At 37.6% G+C, this 12,082-nt stretch overlaps 1 protein-coding gene and 1 pseudogene across 3 annotated transcripts; one reads left to right on the forward strand and one right to left on the reverse strand.

Annotated features, from left to right (window-relative positions):
* Positions 1-413: 413 nt before the first annotated feature.
* LOC121656636 lies at positions 414-5,361 on the reverse strand (annotated as a pseudogene).
* A 989-nt stretch (positions 5,362-6,350) lies between these two features.
* On the forward strand, positions 6,351-10,492 carry LOC121656619 (major histocompatibility complex class I-related gene protein-like). 3 transcript variants are annotated; one of them, XM_042011714.1, is made up of 8 exons: positions 6,351-6,619; positions 6,726-6,989; positions 7,093-7,365; positions 8,055-8,147; positions 8,232-8,339; positions 8,439-8,456; positions 8,573-8,614; positions 9,772-10,492. In XM_042011714.1, the coding sequence occupies exons 1-8, from the start codon at positions 6,571-6,573 to the stop codon at positions 9,792-9,794; spliced, it is 870 nt and encodes a 289-aa protein (XP_041867648.1). In that variant the 5' UTR covers positions 6,351-6,570; the 3' UTR covers positions 9,795-10,492. The 3 variants fall into 3 exon arrangements, with proteins under 3 accessions (XP_041867648.1, XP_041867647.1, XP_041867646.1); XM_042011713.1 differs by having other exon boundaries at positions 6,452-6,619; positions 7,845-8,147; positions 8,244-8,339; XM_042011712.1 differs by having other exon boundaries at positions 6,456-6,619; positions 7,845-8,147.
* Positions 10,493-12,082: the final 1,590 nt, after the last annotated feature.

Genomic DNA, 12,082 nt, shown 5'->3' on the forward strand with positions numbered 1-12,082 from the left:
ATGAATTCAGATACTAACAAATACAGAAGTATTTTTATCTACTTATTTTAGTTATTTATTTTTAATATTGCATGTTTAGTTTGCTAGAGAATATTCCATCGTCCAGTATAAACTGAGCATGACTCATTATCCATTTATTATTAGAGTTAAATTTTTCACCACTATGGGGAAGCTGAAGCCTCAGTCATCAAGGCTGATGGATGGAGAAACCCTCATGAAGGTTTTTCTCCCAGACAAATTTTAAGGTCAAAAAATTTATTGTCAAGTAGTTGACAACAGTATTTGAGTTTTTCCTAAACACTAAAGGATGGTGGAAGAGTTGTATCCAGCTTTTAATACTTAGTTTAATAGTTTGATGTGATGCTCTGCAGGTGATGCTGTAGGTGGACAGAAATGAAATGACTGTTACAGTAGAAGGTTTACAGATTTAAAGCACCTAAAGATGAAACATGACATGAGAATAAATAATAACTTCATCTTATACTGAGAAGAACTAAATTCAGCAGATAAGAACTTTACATTTAAGCCATTGTGTTTAATCTTTATGGATCTCAGAGCTCTATCACATGTGGAAATAAACGTTTCTCTTCTCCTGACATGCCTGCACACGACTGACTGATGAAGTCAAAAACACATTGCATCATTTAATATGAAGAACTTGGCCCAAGAAAACCTAAGAGAGGATTAGAAGGTGGTAAAGAATTAACTTAGATGCCTTTGTCTGTTGAGGTATTAAGTTTGTTATACAATTATGATATATTAGACATTTATGTAAATCTGTAATTGAGATGGCCAGTCTAAGGTTAGTTATGTTTGCTTTATTGGTTACATGACCAATTTGTTAAAAGCACATTTTCTTTACTAACTTTTTCTTTTCCCACAGGACCTCTTATTGTAAGATGACCAAGTTTAAGTTAGTGTTACTAGTAAAAAACAAGAATGGTAGAACCCAAGTTTCCAAGCACAGCAAAGCTCAAAGCCATGCTTCACTTCCTGCTTCATTCATCAGATGTGTCCAGCATTTTGGACCCAAAAAGCATACCGTAAACAGGAAATATAGTCAGAAAAGCTTTATTAAGAATAGGATGGGAACAAAATAATGATTCAATAATTGTCTGAGTCTGTGACCAGCGAGCAGCCAGGCGAGTGCTCTAGAACTGGTAGAGCTTCCAGGACTGCAGAGGAGGTGGACTCAAGGTGAGTGAGCCAGTAATACACAGAAACTCAGTAGGTGCAGACATGGCTCAGGATCTCAGAGGTATGACACAGGTGGAAGACTGTCTGGTGTCTGGATTTACAGCAGACAAGATGTTCCAAGAGGACACAAATATAACGCGGTTTAACAAGGTAAGCTGTACGACCATTGTTTTTACTTTCCTCACTCAGTCAGCAACATCAGTTTTTCCAGGGATGTCTCTACTGTTTGTGCTCCAACCAAATATAACAGACTGATGTGATCAGAAGCTCACTGGAGTTCAACATCATTTCCTGTAAAAAAAAGAATTAAATGTATAAGATGAAAAACAGGTAAGATGCTTAGTATAATCACTGTTAGACATGATGGACATATTTATCTCTGCTTTTCAGAAAAACAGTGGATCCGACAAACTAGTTATTTTGTGGTTTTGTGAATAAGATCAAACATGCACTGCTTTTCATTAATCTGGTGAAAGATTAACATAACCGAGTAACCTGCTGCTTTATGGTAATAATGGATCTGGTGTATATAATGCTTTCAATGTACTAAACGTGCTTTACATTAGAATAATTATTCATTCACTGGTGTAGCCACAGCTACCCTGGAGCAAACTGACAGGAACATGGCTGCCATTCATACATGCTTAACCAGTCTTACCAAGGACACAACAACAGAGGGACTGGGATGAAGTGGGATTTGAACCACCAACCTCCCAGTCATGGAACGACCTGCTCTACGGTCTCTACAGTCTACTGTGACCTGCATCTTAGTGTATGCGACCCATAATTATCAATTACTATCTACTGAAATTATGCAGTCCCATCGAGGAGTCGGCATGCACAGTGATGGTTTGTAAACTAGCATATAATCTGGTTTACAGCAGAATCTGATCAGTTATATTACTGAATAATACATAATAAGAATAGTGACTTCCATGAAAACTGAGGTGCAGTAGTTAAGCATGTTGTCATAGTACTTTGCTTATACACAGGATGCTTCTTAGACAAAGCTGAACACAATGAACAGCAGTGGTACACACTCCAAGTGGAAAAGAAACGTCCCGTTATTACTACAAAATGTAATAAAACTAAGAATTCAGACAGAATCATTCATCATACCAGCTCTTCATTAAGCTGAAATATGGAGGAAGGTGATATTTTCAGCTGGTTTTAACAACAGCACGCTTGTAAGGCTGATATTAAATGTTATGGTGAAATGGAAGGTCAGGACACAGCTATCACACCTCGCTGGATGTTACATAAAAGACAAACATCACATCTTATCTGAATAAAAGTAACATTTATGTAAAAGTTGACCTGTGACTGACTGAATGATGTTGGTTCAACAGAGAAATAAAGTCATTAATATGGCACATCTCATGTCTTACAGGTAAGAAAACGTAATCTCTAGTTTATGCTTTTAGTTAAAAACTATGATGAAGAACTCACTTCGTTGACTTGGATCTGAAGTTTTCTCTGCTGAATCTGAGGCTACAAGCAGGAAACAAAATGAAACAGAATTTTAAACAAAGAAAACGGAGTGTTGAGAAAAAGTAGTTCGTTCAGGAAATGAGTAAATAAATGTTTCATTTAGCAGAAAGACTTACTGTTTGTAGGTCTGAACCCTGAAATATAGATGAGAGACTGATGATCATTCATGAAATTCACAAAAAGTAAAAGCAGAAAAGCAGCTTCTGTATAAACAAACATGTTGTGGTGTTTACCGTTATTGTTCCTTTTCCAGAAGAAGAGTCCGGTGATGCAGAGCAGCAGCAGCAGCAGTCCTACACAACCTCCGATGACTGCACCAGAAGGAAACTCTGATGGAGAAACTAACAAAACTAAATGTAGTGATATCCCCTCTATGACATGGACAAGATTATGTTTCATTTATGAACTTCACTGCACCAACTTACCCAAATTAGTCCTGATCATGTTTTTGTCCAGGATGGTTGTGATGTTTTCTAGACCAGAGAGCTGAAACACACAGTCGTACCTCCTCCAGTCTTCAGGTGGGATTGAGGAAACCTCCAATTTAACACTTAACTGGAAGGTCCAATCATGGTTGGGTAAGATCTGTCCATGTTCCACATTTTCATGGATCTCCTCTCCATCTTTCCTCCAGAACATCAGAGCTGTGTTAGGATAGAAACCTGTAGCGTGGCAGCTGACCGGAGAGGAGGGAGTCTTCTGGAGGAGAGACACTGAGGGAAGCTCTGATTGAGAAAGGGACAACAACAAAGAGAAGGACAAAGAGACAGAAGAGCAAGAGATGGTGAAGGAGGAGAGAAGATGAGAGGACAAACAGCAAATGTTTAAATGGGAAATCAAATTGATTTGAAATTTTAAAATATAAAGAAATTGAGCAAATTCAGTCCCAATCTGATATTTCTTTCCGATAAAATAATTACAAAGACAAGTCCAGTAGGCAAGTTTTTTTTTTTTTACATAATAAATATACAAGTCAGGGGAATAATTTGTTTTATCTTTTATATTATTCTAACTAAATAAATCTGACATAGTTTCGTATGATGAGGTGAGTCAGTTCAGGTGGTCACGATGTGGAAATGAACATGTATGAACATTTAAACAACTTGTAGATCTTGACAAGTCATTCTAATCATAATGTGAAATGTTTTATTTTGTGAATTAATGTTTTTTATTTTACAAATCCACAGTGATTTGTAAGTTGTAATGCACATGTCAGTCATAATCTTATATATATATATATATAGTTAAATCTGCACATATGTGAACTGATTTTTGTAAATAGATGTCAGGTTAATTATATATGTTCTAAATTAATAGTTAATTAAATGTAAATATCTTAATAATGTAACTGTACATCTTTGCACTAAAACAAAGGGGGAAACGTGGAGTGTTTTTTAGGTTTTAAGACATTTTTTACTGGTCCTCTTTACAGACAAATGACACCACGTTGTGATGTGGCCTAAACTAAAATGAGTTTGACAGCCTGATATAAAGTAAAACAACAGCACACAGTCAGAGAAGAAGGAAGATCTGTTTCATGGTTCACAGCAGGACCGTCAACCACACTTCACTGACAGCGGTGTTTCTATTCCTGCAGTGAAAATCCATTTACTTACTTGGTAATTATGAACTCTATCGTAGTTTCAGCTTTGACTGAAAGTAAAACTAGAGCATCAGAAAGTGTCTCTATACCATCCTGTCTGAACCACACTGAATCTTATTATGACAGAAAATGAACCAAAAAATAAGGTGAAATCAGACTGAAAACAAAATCTAAATTCAGTTAGAGCAAACTAAATGTAAACTGTTGTTTTCATGAAACTACTTAACATCATGTTACTGTACCTTTTTCCATAAGGCCAAGAGACACAAACGTCCTGAGCAACAGAGGGCAAGCCTCATAGAACAATACTTTCAAATCGTTTGTACCAACTAGGTTGGCCTCCCACATTTGTTGGATTGGGGCAGCCAGGGGGTTTTGAACAATCCATGTCCATTTTTTTCACGTCAATTTCCATGAAGTCTTCCCCATCATAACCATACCGTGCAAAGTAGCTCACATCTCCAGTTCTTTCATCCCACTCATAGCCAGCTATACTCTGTAAAATGTGGATAGCTGAGACAAACAAGCAGCAGACACTGCAGTGAACACAGATATTTAATTGTGTAACAGTAAACAAGTAGTGAATAAAAACAGAAAAAAAGCAACATACTGTTCCATACCTTCATTTGGGTCGTTTTCCTTCATTCTACTAAATACACCTCTGAAAACCAGTGGCTGAACATAAAACAATGTTCACTGTACCCTTTCAGCAACAGAGGATCAATTTGATTGATTTTTTCCCAGAAACCTGGATAACTTCTTCTGGTTTTGTTGGTGTCGCAGTAATCCAGTTGCACTTGTCCGAGTTCTGACGTTATCATGAAGTCTGGCATATTTGGGACTCCAGAAAATCCGGTGGACAAATACGTCAGTGAATATTTCACTACAAGAAAGGATTAAATATTCAGGAGAAACACGTTATACATCATTATGTTCATTATGTCGTTCGCAGTATTTACAGAAGTGGTTAAAAAGCGATTACCTGATGACGACATGCCACAGAAGAATAGCAACAACAGTGTTTTCATTTTTATTTATTTTTATTTTTTTTAATCTTTGCTCGGGAGGAAGTTACGGTGGCCCAGAGGTGTCACAGCAAATAAAAGCCGCAACACAACAAAATAAGTCACAACACTACAAATAAAAGCCGCAACACAACAAAATAAGTCACAACACTACAAAATAAACCGCAACACAACACAATAAACCACAACACTACAAAATAAACCGCAACACAACACAATTAGGCACAACACTACAAAATAAACCGCAACACAACACAATTAGGCACAACACTACAAAATAAACCGCAACACAACAAAATAAGCCACAACGGAAGTTGTCTTTTTTTTTATTTTGTTTTGTTTTTTTTTTTAGATTTTACCCCGGGAGTTAGCTACACCAAGTTTCAGTCCAAACAGATGGGAAGTTGGAGATTTTAGGAAGCAGTCGGAGAAGTAAGTAAAATACTGTTTGTTAATAATGTTTATTAATTTCGGCATGCGCTTTTATGAATGCTTTTAACGTTTATGTGTAAATTAAGAGTCATTGCATGTTCGATGTATGCACACGGACGAGGTACAGGTAACGGAAAGGCCTTACTTATCTTAAGAGGGAGAGAAACAGAGGTTTAAGTTACTAACAATTACATTTAATAAAGTACAGCTGCAGTGCCTTTCCGTTTGGTGTTTGTCTATTTATAAAGCACGTTAACGTGAAAAAAATATTTAAAACAAAAACACACCAAAAAGAGAGAGAGAGAAATATGTATTTATGCAGACTGATGCGAGCCCCCAGCACTGTCTTGCAGCTTTGCTTTGTCGCAACGGACTGTACCTCGTCCGTGTGCATACATCGAACATGCAATGACAATGAGGTTAAAATCCGGGGAAGACTGTTATTTTTACAAGTTTCTTAAAATGAAATTTTATACGGCGTAACACTGCTGGAGAAAGTTGGTGCCCAAAAGAGAAAGGTGACAAGGTGACACAATGCTCAAGAAAGCTTAAATAAAAAAACGTTTTTACTGCGTTGGTTCACTAAGATTTCTTGACGAGGGTGTGGGCTCAGCCCCTAATGTTCCCAGGTCCAGGAAACGCCCCTGGGTAAGGGGTAGGGCCAAGGGGTGAAATGGGATAGGGCCTTAGAGTGGGGGAATCGAAGGGATTTTCCAAACGCCTTCCGGACCTCATGACTTTCCAGATGAGACGGTCGTGACGCTACTTTCACTTTTGTTAAGAACTTAATTCCCGAACACATACGAAAGTTTAGGGAAAAAGATGAAGACGTTATTGTTGCTTCTCTTCGCATGTCGCATGTCATCATCAGGTAATCACTTCTTTTTTTTACATAACGTCTGTAAATACTGCGAACGACATAATGAACATAATGATGTATAATGTGTTCCTGCTGAATATTTAAACCTTTCTTATAGTGAAACATTCACTGACGTATATGGCCAGTGGATTTTCTGGAGTCCCAAATATGCCAGACTATATGATGACGGGAGAATTCGGACAAATACAAGTGGATTACTGCGACAGCAACAAAACCAGAAGAAGTTATCCAGGTTTATGGGAAAAACTCAATCAAATTGATCCTGAGATCCTGAAATTCCTCAATGAACAGTGTTTTGAAATTCAGCCACTGTTTTTCAAAGGTGTTATTAGTGGACTGAAGGAAAACAACACAAATGAAGGTATGGAACAGTATGTTTTTTTCTGTTTTTATTTACTCTTTGTTTACTGTTATGTAATTCAGTATCTGTGTTCACTGCAGTGTTTGCTGCTTGTTTGTCTCAGCTGTCCACATTTTACAGGGTATAACTGGCTGTGGATGGGATGAAAGAACTGGAGATAGGAGCCCCATTTTACGGCGTGGTTATGATGGGGAAAACTTCATGGAATTAGACATGAAAACATTTACATGGATTGTTCAAAACCCCCTGGCTGCCCCAATCAAACAAATGTGGGACGCCAACCCAGCTGTTAAAGCCTATTTGAAGCGATTCTTCACTGAGATTTGCCCTCAGTGGCTCAAGAAGCTTGTGTCTCTTGGCCTTCTTAAGGAAACAGGTACAGTAACATGATGTTAAGTAGTTTCATTAAAATCAACAGTTTACATTTAGTTTGCTCAAACTGAATTTAGATTTTGTTTTCAGTCTGATTTCACTTTATTTTTTGGTTCATTTTCTGTCATAATAAGATTCAGTGTGGTTCAGACAGGATGGTATAGAGACACTTTCTGATGCTCAAGTTTTACTTTCAGTCAAAGCTGAAACTACGATAGAGTTCATAATTACCAAGTAAGTAAATGGATTTTTCCTGCAGGAATAGAAACACCGCTGTCAGTGAAGTGTGGTTGACGGTCCTGCTGTGAACCATGAAACAGATCTTCCTTCTTCTCTGACTGTGTGCTGTTGTTTTACTTTATATCAGACTGCTTTAGCATTTAAACATTTGCTGTTTGTCCTCTCATCTTCTCTCCTCCTTCACCATCTCTTGCTCTTCTGTCTCTTTGTCCTTCTCTTTGTCGTTGTCCCTTTCTCAATCAGAGCTTCCCTCAGTGTCTCTCCTCCAGAAGACTCCCTCCTCTCCGGTCAGCTGCCACGCTACAGGTTTCTATCCTAACACAGCTCTGATGTTCTGGAGGAAAGATGGAGAGGAGATCCATGAAAATGTGGAACATGGAGAGATCTTACCCAACCATGATTGGACCTTCCAGTTAAGTGTTAAATTGAATGTTTCCTCAATCCCACCTGAAGACTGGAGGAGGTACGACTGTGTGTTTCAGCTCTCTGGTCTAGAAAACAACATCACAACCATCCTGGACAAAAACATGATCAGGACTAATTTGGGTAAGTTGGTGCAGTGAAGTTCATAAATGAAACATAATCTTGTCCATGTCATAGAGGGGATATCACTACCTTTAGTTTTGTTAGTTTCTCCATCAGAGTTTCCTTCTGGTGCAGTCATCGGAGGTTGTGTAGGACTGCTGCTGCTGCTGCTCTGCATCACCGGACTCTTCTTCTGGAAAAGGAACAATAACGGTAAACACCACAACATGTTTGTTTATACAGAAGCTGCTTTTCTGCTTTTACTTTTTGTGAATTTCATGAATGATCATCAGCCTCTCATCTATATTTCAGGGTTCAGACCTACAAACAGTAAGTCTTTCTGCTAAATGAAACATTTATTTACTCATTTCCTGAACAAACTACTTTTTCTCAACACTCCGTTTTCTTTGTTTAAAATTCTGTTTCATTTTGTTTCCTGCTTGTAGCCTCAGATTCATCAGAGAAAACTTCAGACTCAAGTCAACGAAGTGAGTTCTTCATCATAGTTTTTAACTAAAAGCATAAACTAGAGATTACGTTTTCTTACCTGTAAGACATGAGATGTGTCAAATTAATGACTTTATTTCTCTGTTGAACCAACATCATTCAGTCAGTCACAGGTCAACTTTTACATAAATGTTAGTTTTATTCAGATAAGATATGATATTTGCCTTTTATGTAACATCCAGTGAGGTGTGATAGCTGTGTCCTGACCTTCCATTTCACCATAACATTTAATATCAGCCTTACAAGCGTGCTGTTGTTAAAACCAGCTGAAAATATCACCTTCCTCCATATTTCAGCTTAATGAAGAGCTGGTATGATGAATGATTCTGTCTGACGTCTTAGTTTTATTACATTTTGTAGTAATAACGGAACGTTTCTTTTCCACTTGGAGTGTGTACCACTGCTGTTCATTGTGTTCAGCTTTGTCTAAGAAGCATCCTGTGTATAAGCAAAGTACTATGACAACATACTTAAGTACTGCACCTCAGTTTTCATGGAAGTCACTATTCTTATTATATATTATTCAGTAATATAACTGATCAGATTCTGCTGTAAACCAGATTATATGCTAGTTTACAAACCATCACTGTGCATGCCGACTCCTCGATGGGACTGCATAATTTCAGTAGATAGTAATTCATAATTATGGGTCGCATACACTAAGATGCAGGTCACAGTAGACTGTAGAGACCGTAGAGCAGGTCGTTCCATGACTGGGAGGTTGGTGGTTCAAATCCCACTTCATCCCAGTCACTCTGTTGTTGTGTCCTTGGTAAGACTGGTTAAGCATGTATGAATGGCAGCCATGTTCCTGTCAGTTTGCTCCAGGGTAGCTGTGGCTACACCAGTGAATGAATAATTATTCTAATGTAAAGCACGTTTAGTACATTGAAAGCATTATATACACCAGATCCATTATTACCATAAAGCAGCAGGTTACTCAGTTATGTTAATCTTTCACCAGATTAATGAAAAGCAGTGCATGTTTGATCTTATTCACAAAACCACAAAATAACTAGTTTGTCGGATCCACTGTTTTTCTGAAAAGCAGAGATAAATATGTCCATCATGTCTAACAGTGATTATAATAAGCATCTTACCTGTTTTTCATTTTATACATTTAATTCTGTTTTTACAGGAAATGATGATGAACTCCAGTGAGCTTCTGATCACATCAGTCTGTTATATTTGGTTGGAGAACAAACAGTAGAGACATCCCTGGAAAAACTGATGTTGCTGACTGAGTGAGGAAAGTAAAAACAATGGTCGTCCAGCAGACTGTTTCTATTTTCTGTTGGACTTTGAAAACATTTCAGTATAACCCATCTTTAATCTCCTTGTATATTTATCCATGAACCTTGTAGTTACTTTTAACCAGTATTTGTACTTTGACTCATATATACAACATGTTTCTTGGACCACCTTATTTCAATATTGTTAAAATTAGTAAGATCCTGTCTCAGAGTGATGCAGAAAAACAGTCCATGCATTTGCTACTTCAAGACTGGATTCCTGAAATTCCTTTTTATTGGCTGTTCATTTTAATTTCTTGTATTATTAAGCTCACCTTGTTAAACCACATTATATTTGTGTCCTGTTGGAACATCTTGTCTGCTGTAAATCCAGACACCAGACAGTCTTCTACCTGTGTCATACCTCTGAGATCCTGAGCCATGTCTGCACCTACTGAGTTTCTGTGTGTTACTGGCTCACTCACCTTGAGTCCACCTCCTCTGCAGTCCTGGAAGCTCTACCAGTTCTAGAGCACTCGCCTGGCTGCTCGCTGGTCACAGACTCAGACAATTATTGATTCATTATTTTGTTCCCATCCTATTCTTAATAAAGCTTTTCTGACTATATTTCCTGTTTACGGTATGCTTTTTGGGTCCAAAATGCTGGAAACATCTGATGAATGAAGCAGGAAGTGAAGCATGGCTTTGAGCTTTGCTCTGCTTGGAAACTTGGGTACTACCATTCTTGTTTTTTACTAGTAACACTAACTTAAACTTGGTCATCTTACAATAAGAGGTCCTGTGGGAAAAGAAAAAGTTAGTAAAGAAAATGTGCTTTTAACAAATTGGTCATGTAACTGTTGTAAATGTTTTTATCAATATTCTTATTCACTTACTCATTTACATTTTATCCTTATATTCTAGTGACGTTTATTAGGCTCTGCTTTTAATTAATAAAGCTCCATCACTATAGTGCAGCTGAAGTGACAACTTAATCATTGTGTTTGCTTCACAGCTTATAGGTAGTACATCCACATAAGCAGGACACAGACTCACACAGGGTTACTGAGTCAAAATTCACATATTGAGAAAATAGCTGGTCAAAGTATGCAAAGGACGTTGAAACTGCTCTGGGTGCAGAGCAGTGGAAAGATACTGAGAAGATAATTCAGAGAGTAATAGCTAAGAGTGTGATAAGGAATGGTGCAGAAATAGGGAGGATCAAGCTTGTTTTGCAGATCTCATCGGATCTCTCTGTACCAAGGAGGAGGCCTGACTGTGGAAAGGAGCCTGGGAGAGAAGCCAGAAGAGGAACAACGCACCTTGCAAAAATACACACTTACATGAACGCACACAACATGCACGCACATAGCGACATGTATTGTATCAGTGTAAAATGAGGAGGATAACTGAGGTAGGCGGGTCCTTCTGGCTGAACCTGAAGACTCTGCACTTCGTGTATTTGAGCTCAGCAGCTAAAGCTAAGAACTGACCTCCTCTTAAGAGATATTTAACTTTTATTCTTCTGGTCTAACAAAGAATTGTCAATTCTACTCAAACTCTCTGGTGTTTTCTGTCTCCCTTTATAAAGTGGATTTTTTGAACACTATCCTTCTGAATGATTTTACAGGTTTTGGAAAAATTTGGAACTTCATAACCAATAAAGCAAACATAACTAACCTTAGACTGGATCTCAATTACAGATTTACATAAATGTCTAATATATCGTAATTGTATAACAAACTTAATACCGCAACAGACAAGGGCATCTAAGTGAATTTATCACCTTCTAATCTTCTTTCTCGTGTTTTGGACCAAGTTCTTCATATTAAATGTTGCAATGTGTTTTGACTTCATCAGCCAGTCATGTGCAGGCATGTCAGGAGAAGAAGATGAAGTTATTATTTATTCTCTTGTCATGTTTCATCTTTAGGTGTTTTAAATCTGTAAACCTTCTACTGTAACAGTCGTTTCATTTCTGTCCACCTACAGCATCACCTGCAGAGCATCACATTAAACTATTAAACTAAGTATTAAAAGCTGGATACAACTCTTCCACCATCCTTTAGTGTTTAGGAAAAATTCAAATATTGTTGTCAACTACCTGACAATTAATTTATTGACCTTAAAGTTTGTCTGAAGGAAAAACCTTCATGAGGGTTTCTCCATCCAACAGCCTTGATGACTGAAGCTTCAGCTTCCCCATAGTGGTGAAAA

The sequence above is a fragment of the Melanotaenia boesemani genome, chromosome 17 (genome assembly GCF_017639745.1).
Source record: "Melanotaenia boesemani isolate fMelBoe1 chromosome 17, fMelBoe1.pri, whole genome shotgun sequence".
Taxonomy (NCBI): domain Eukaryota; kingdom Metazoa; phylum Chordata; class Actinopteri; order Atheriniformes; family Melanotaeniidae; genus Melanotaenia; species Melanotaenia boesemani.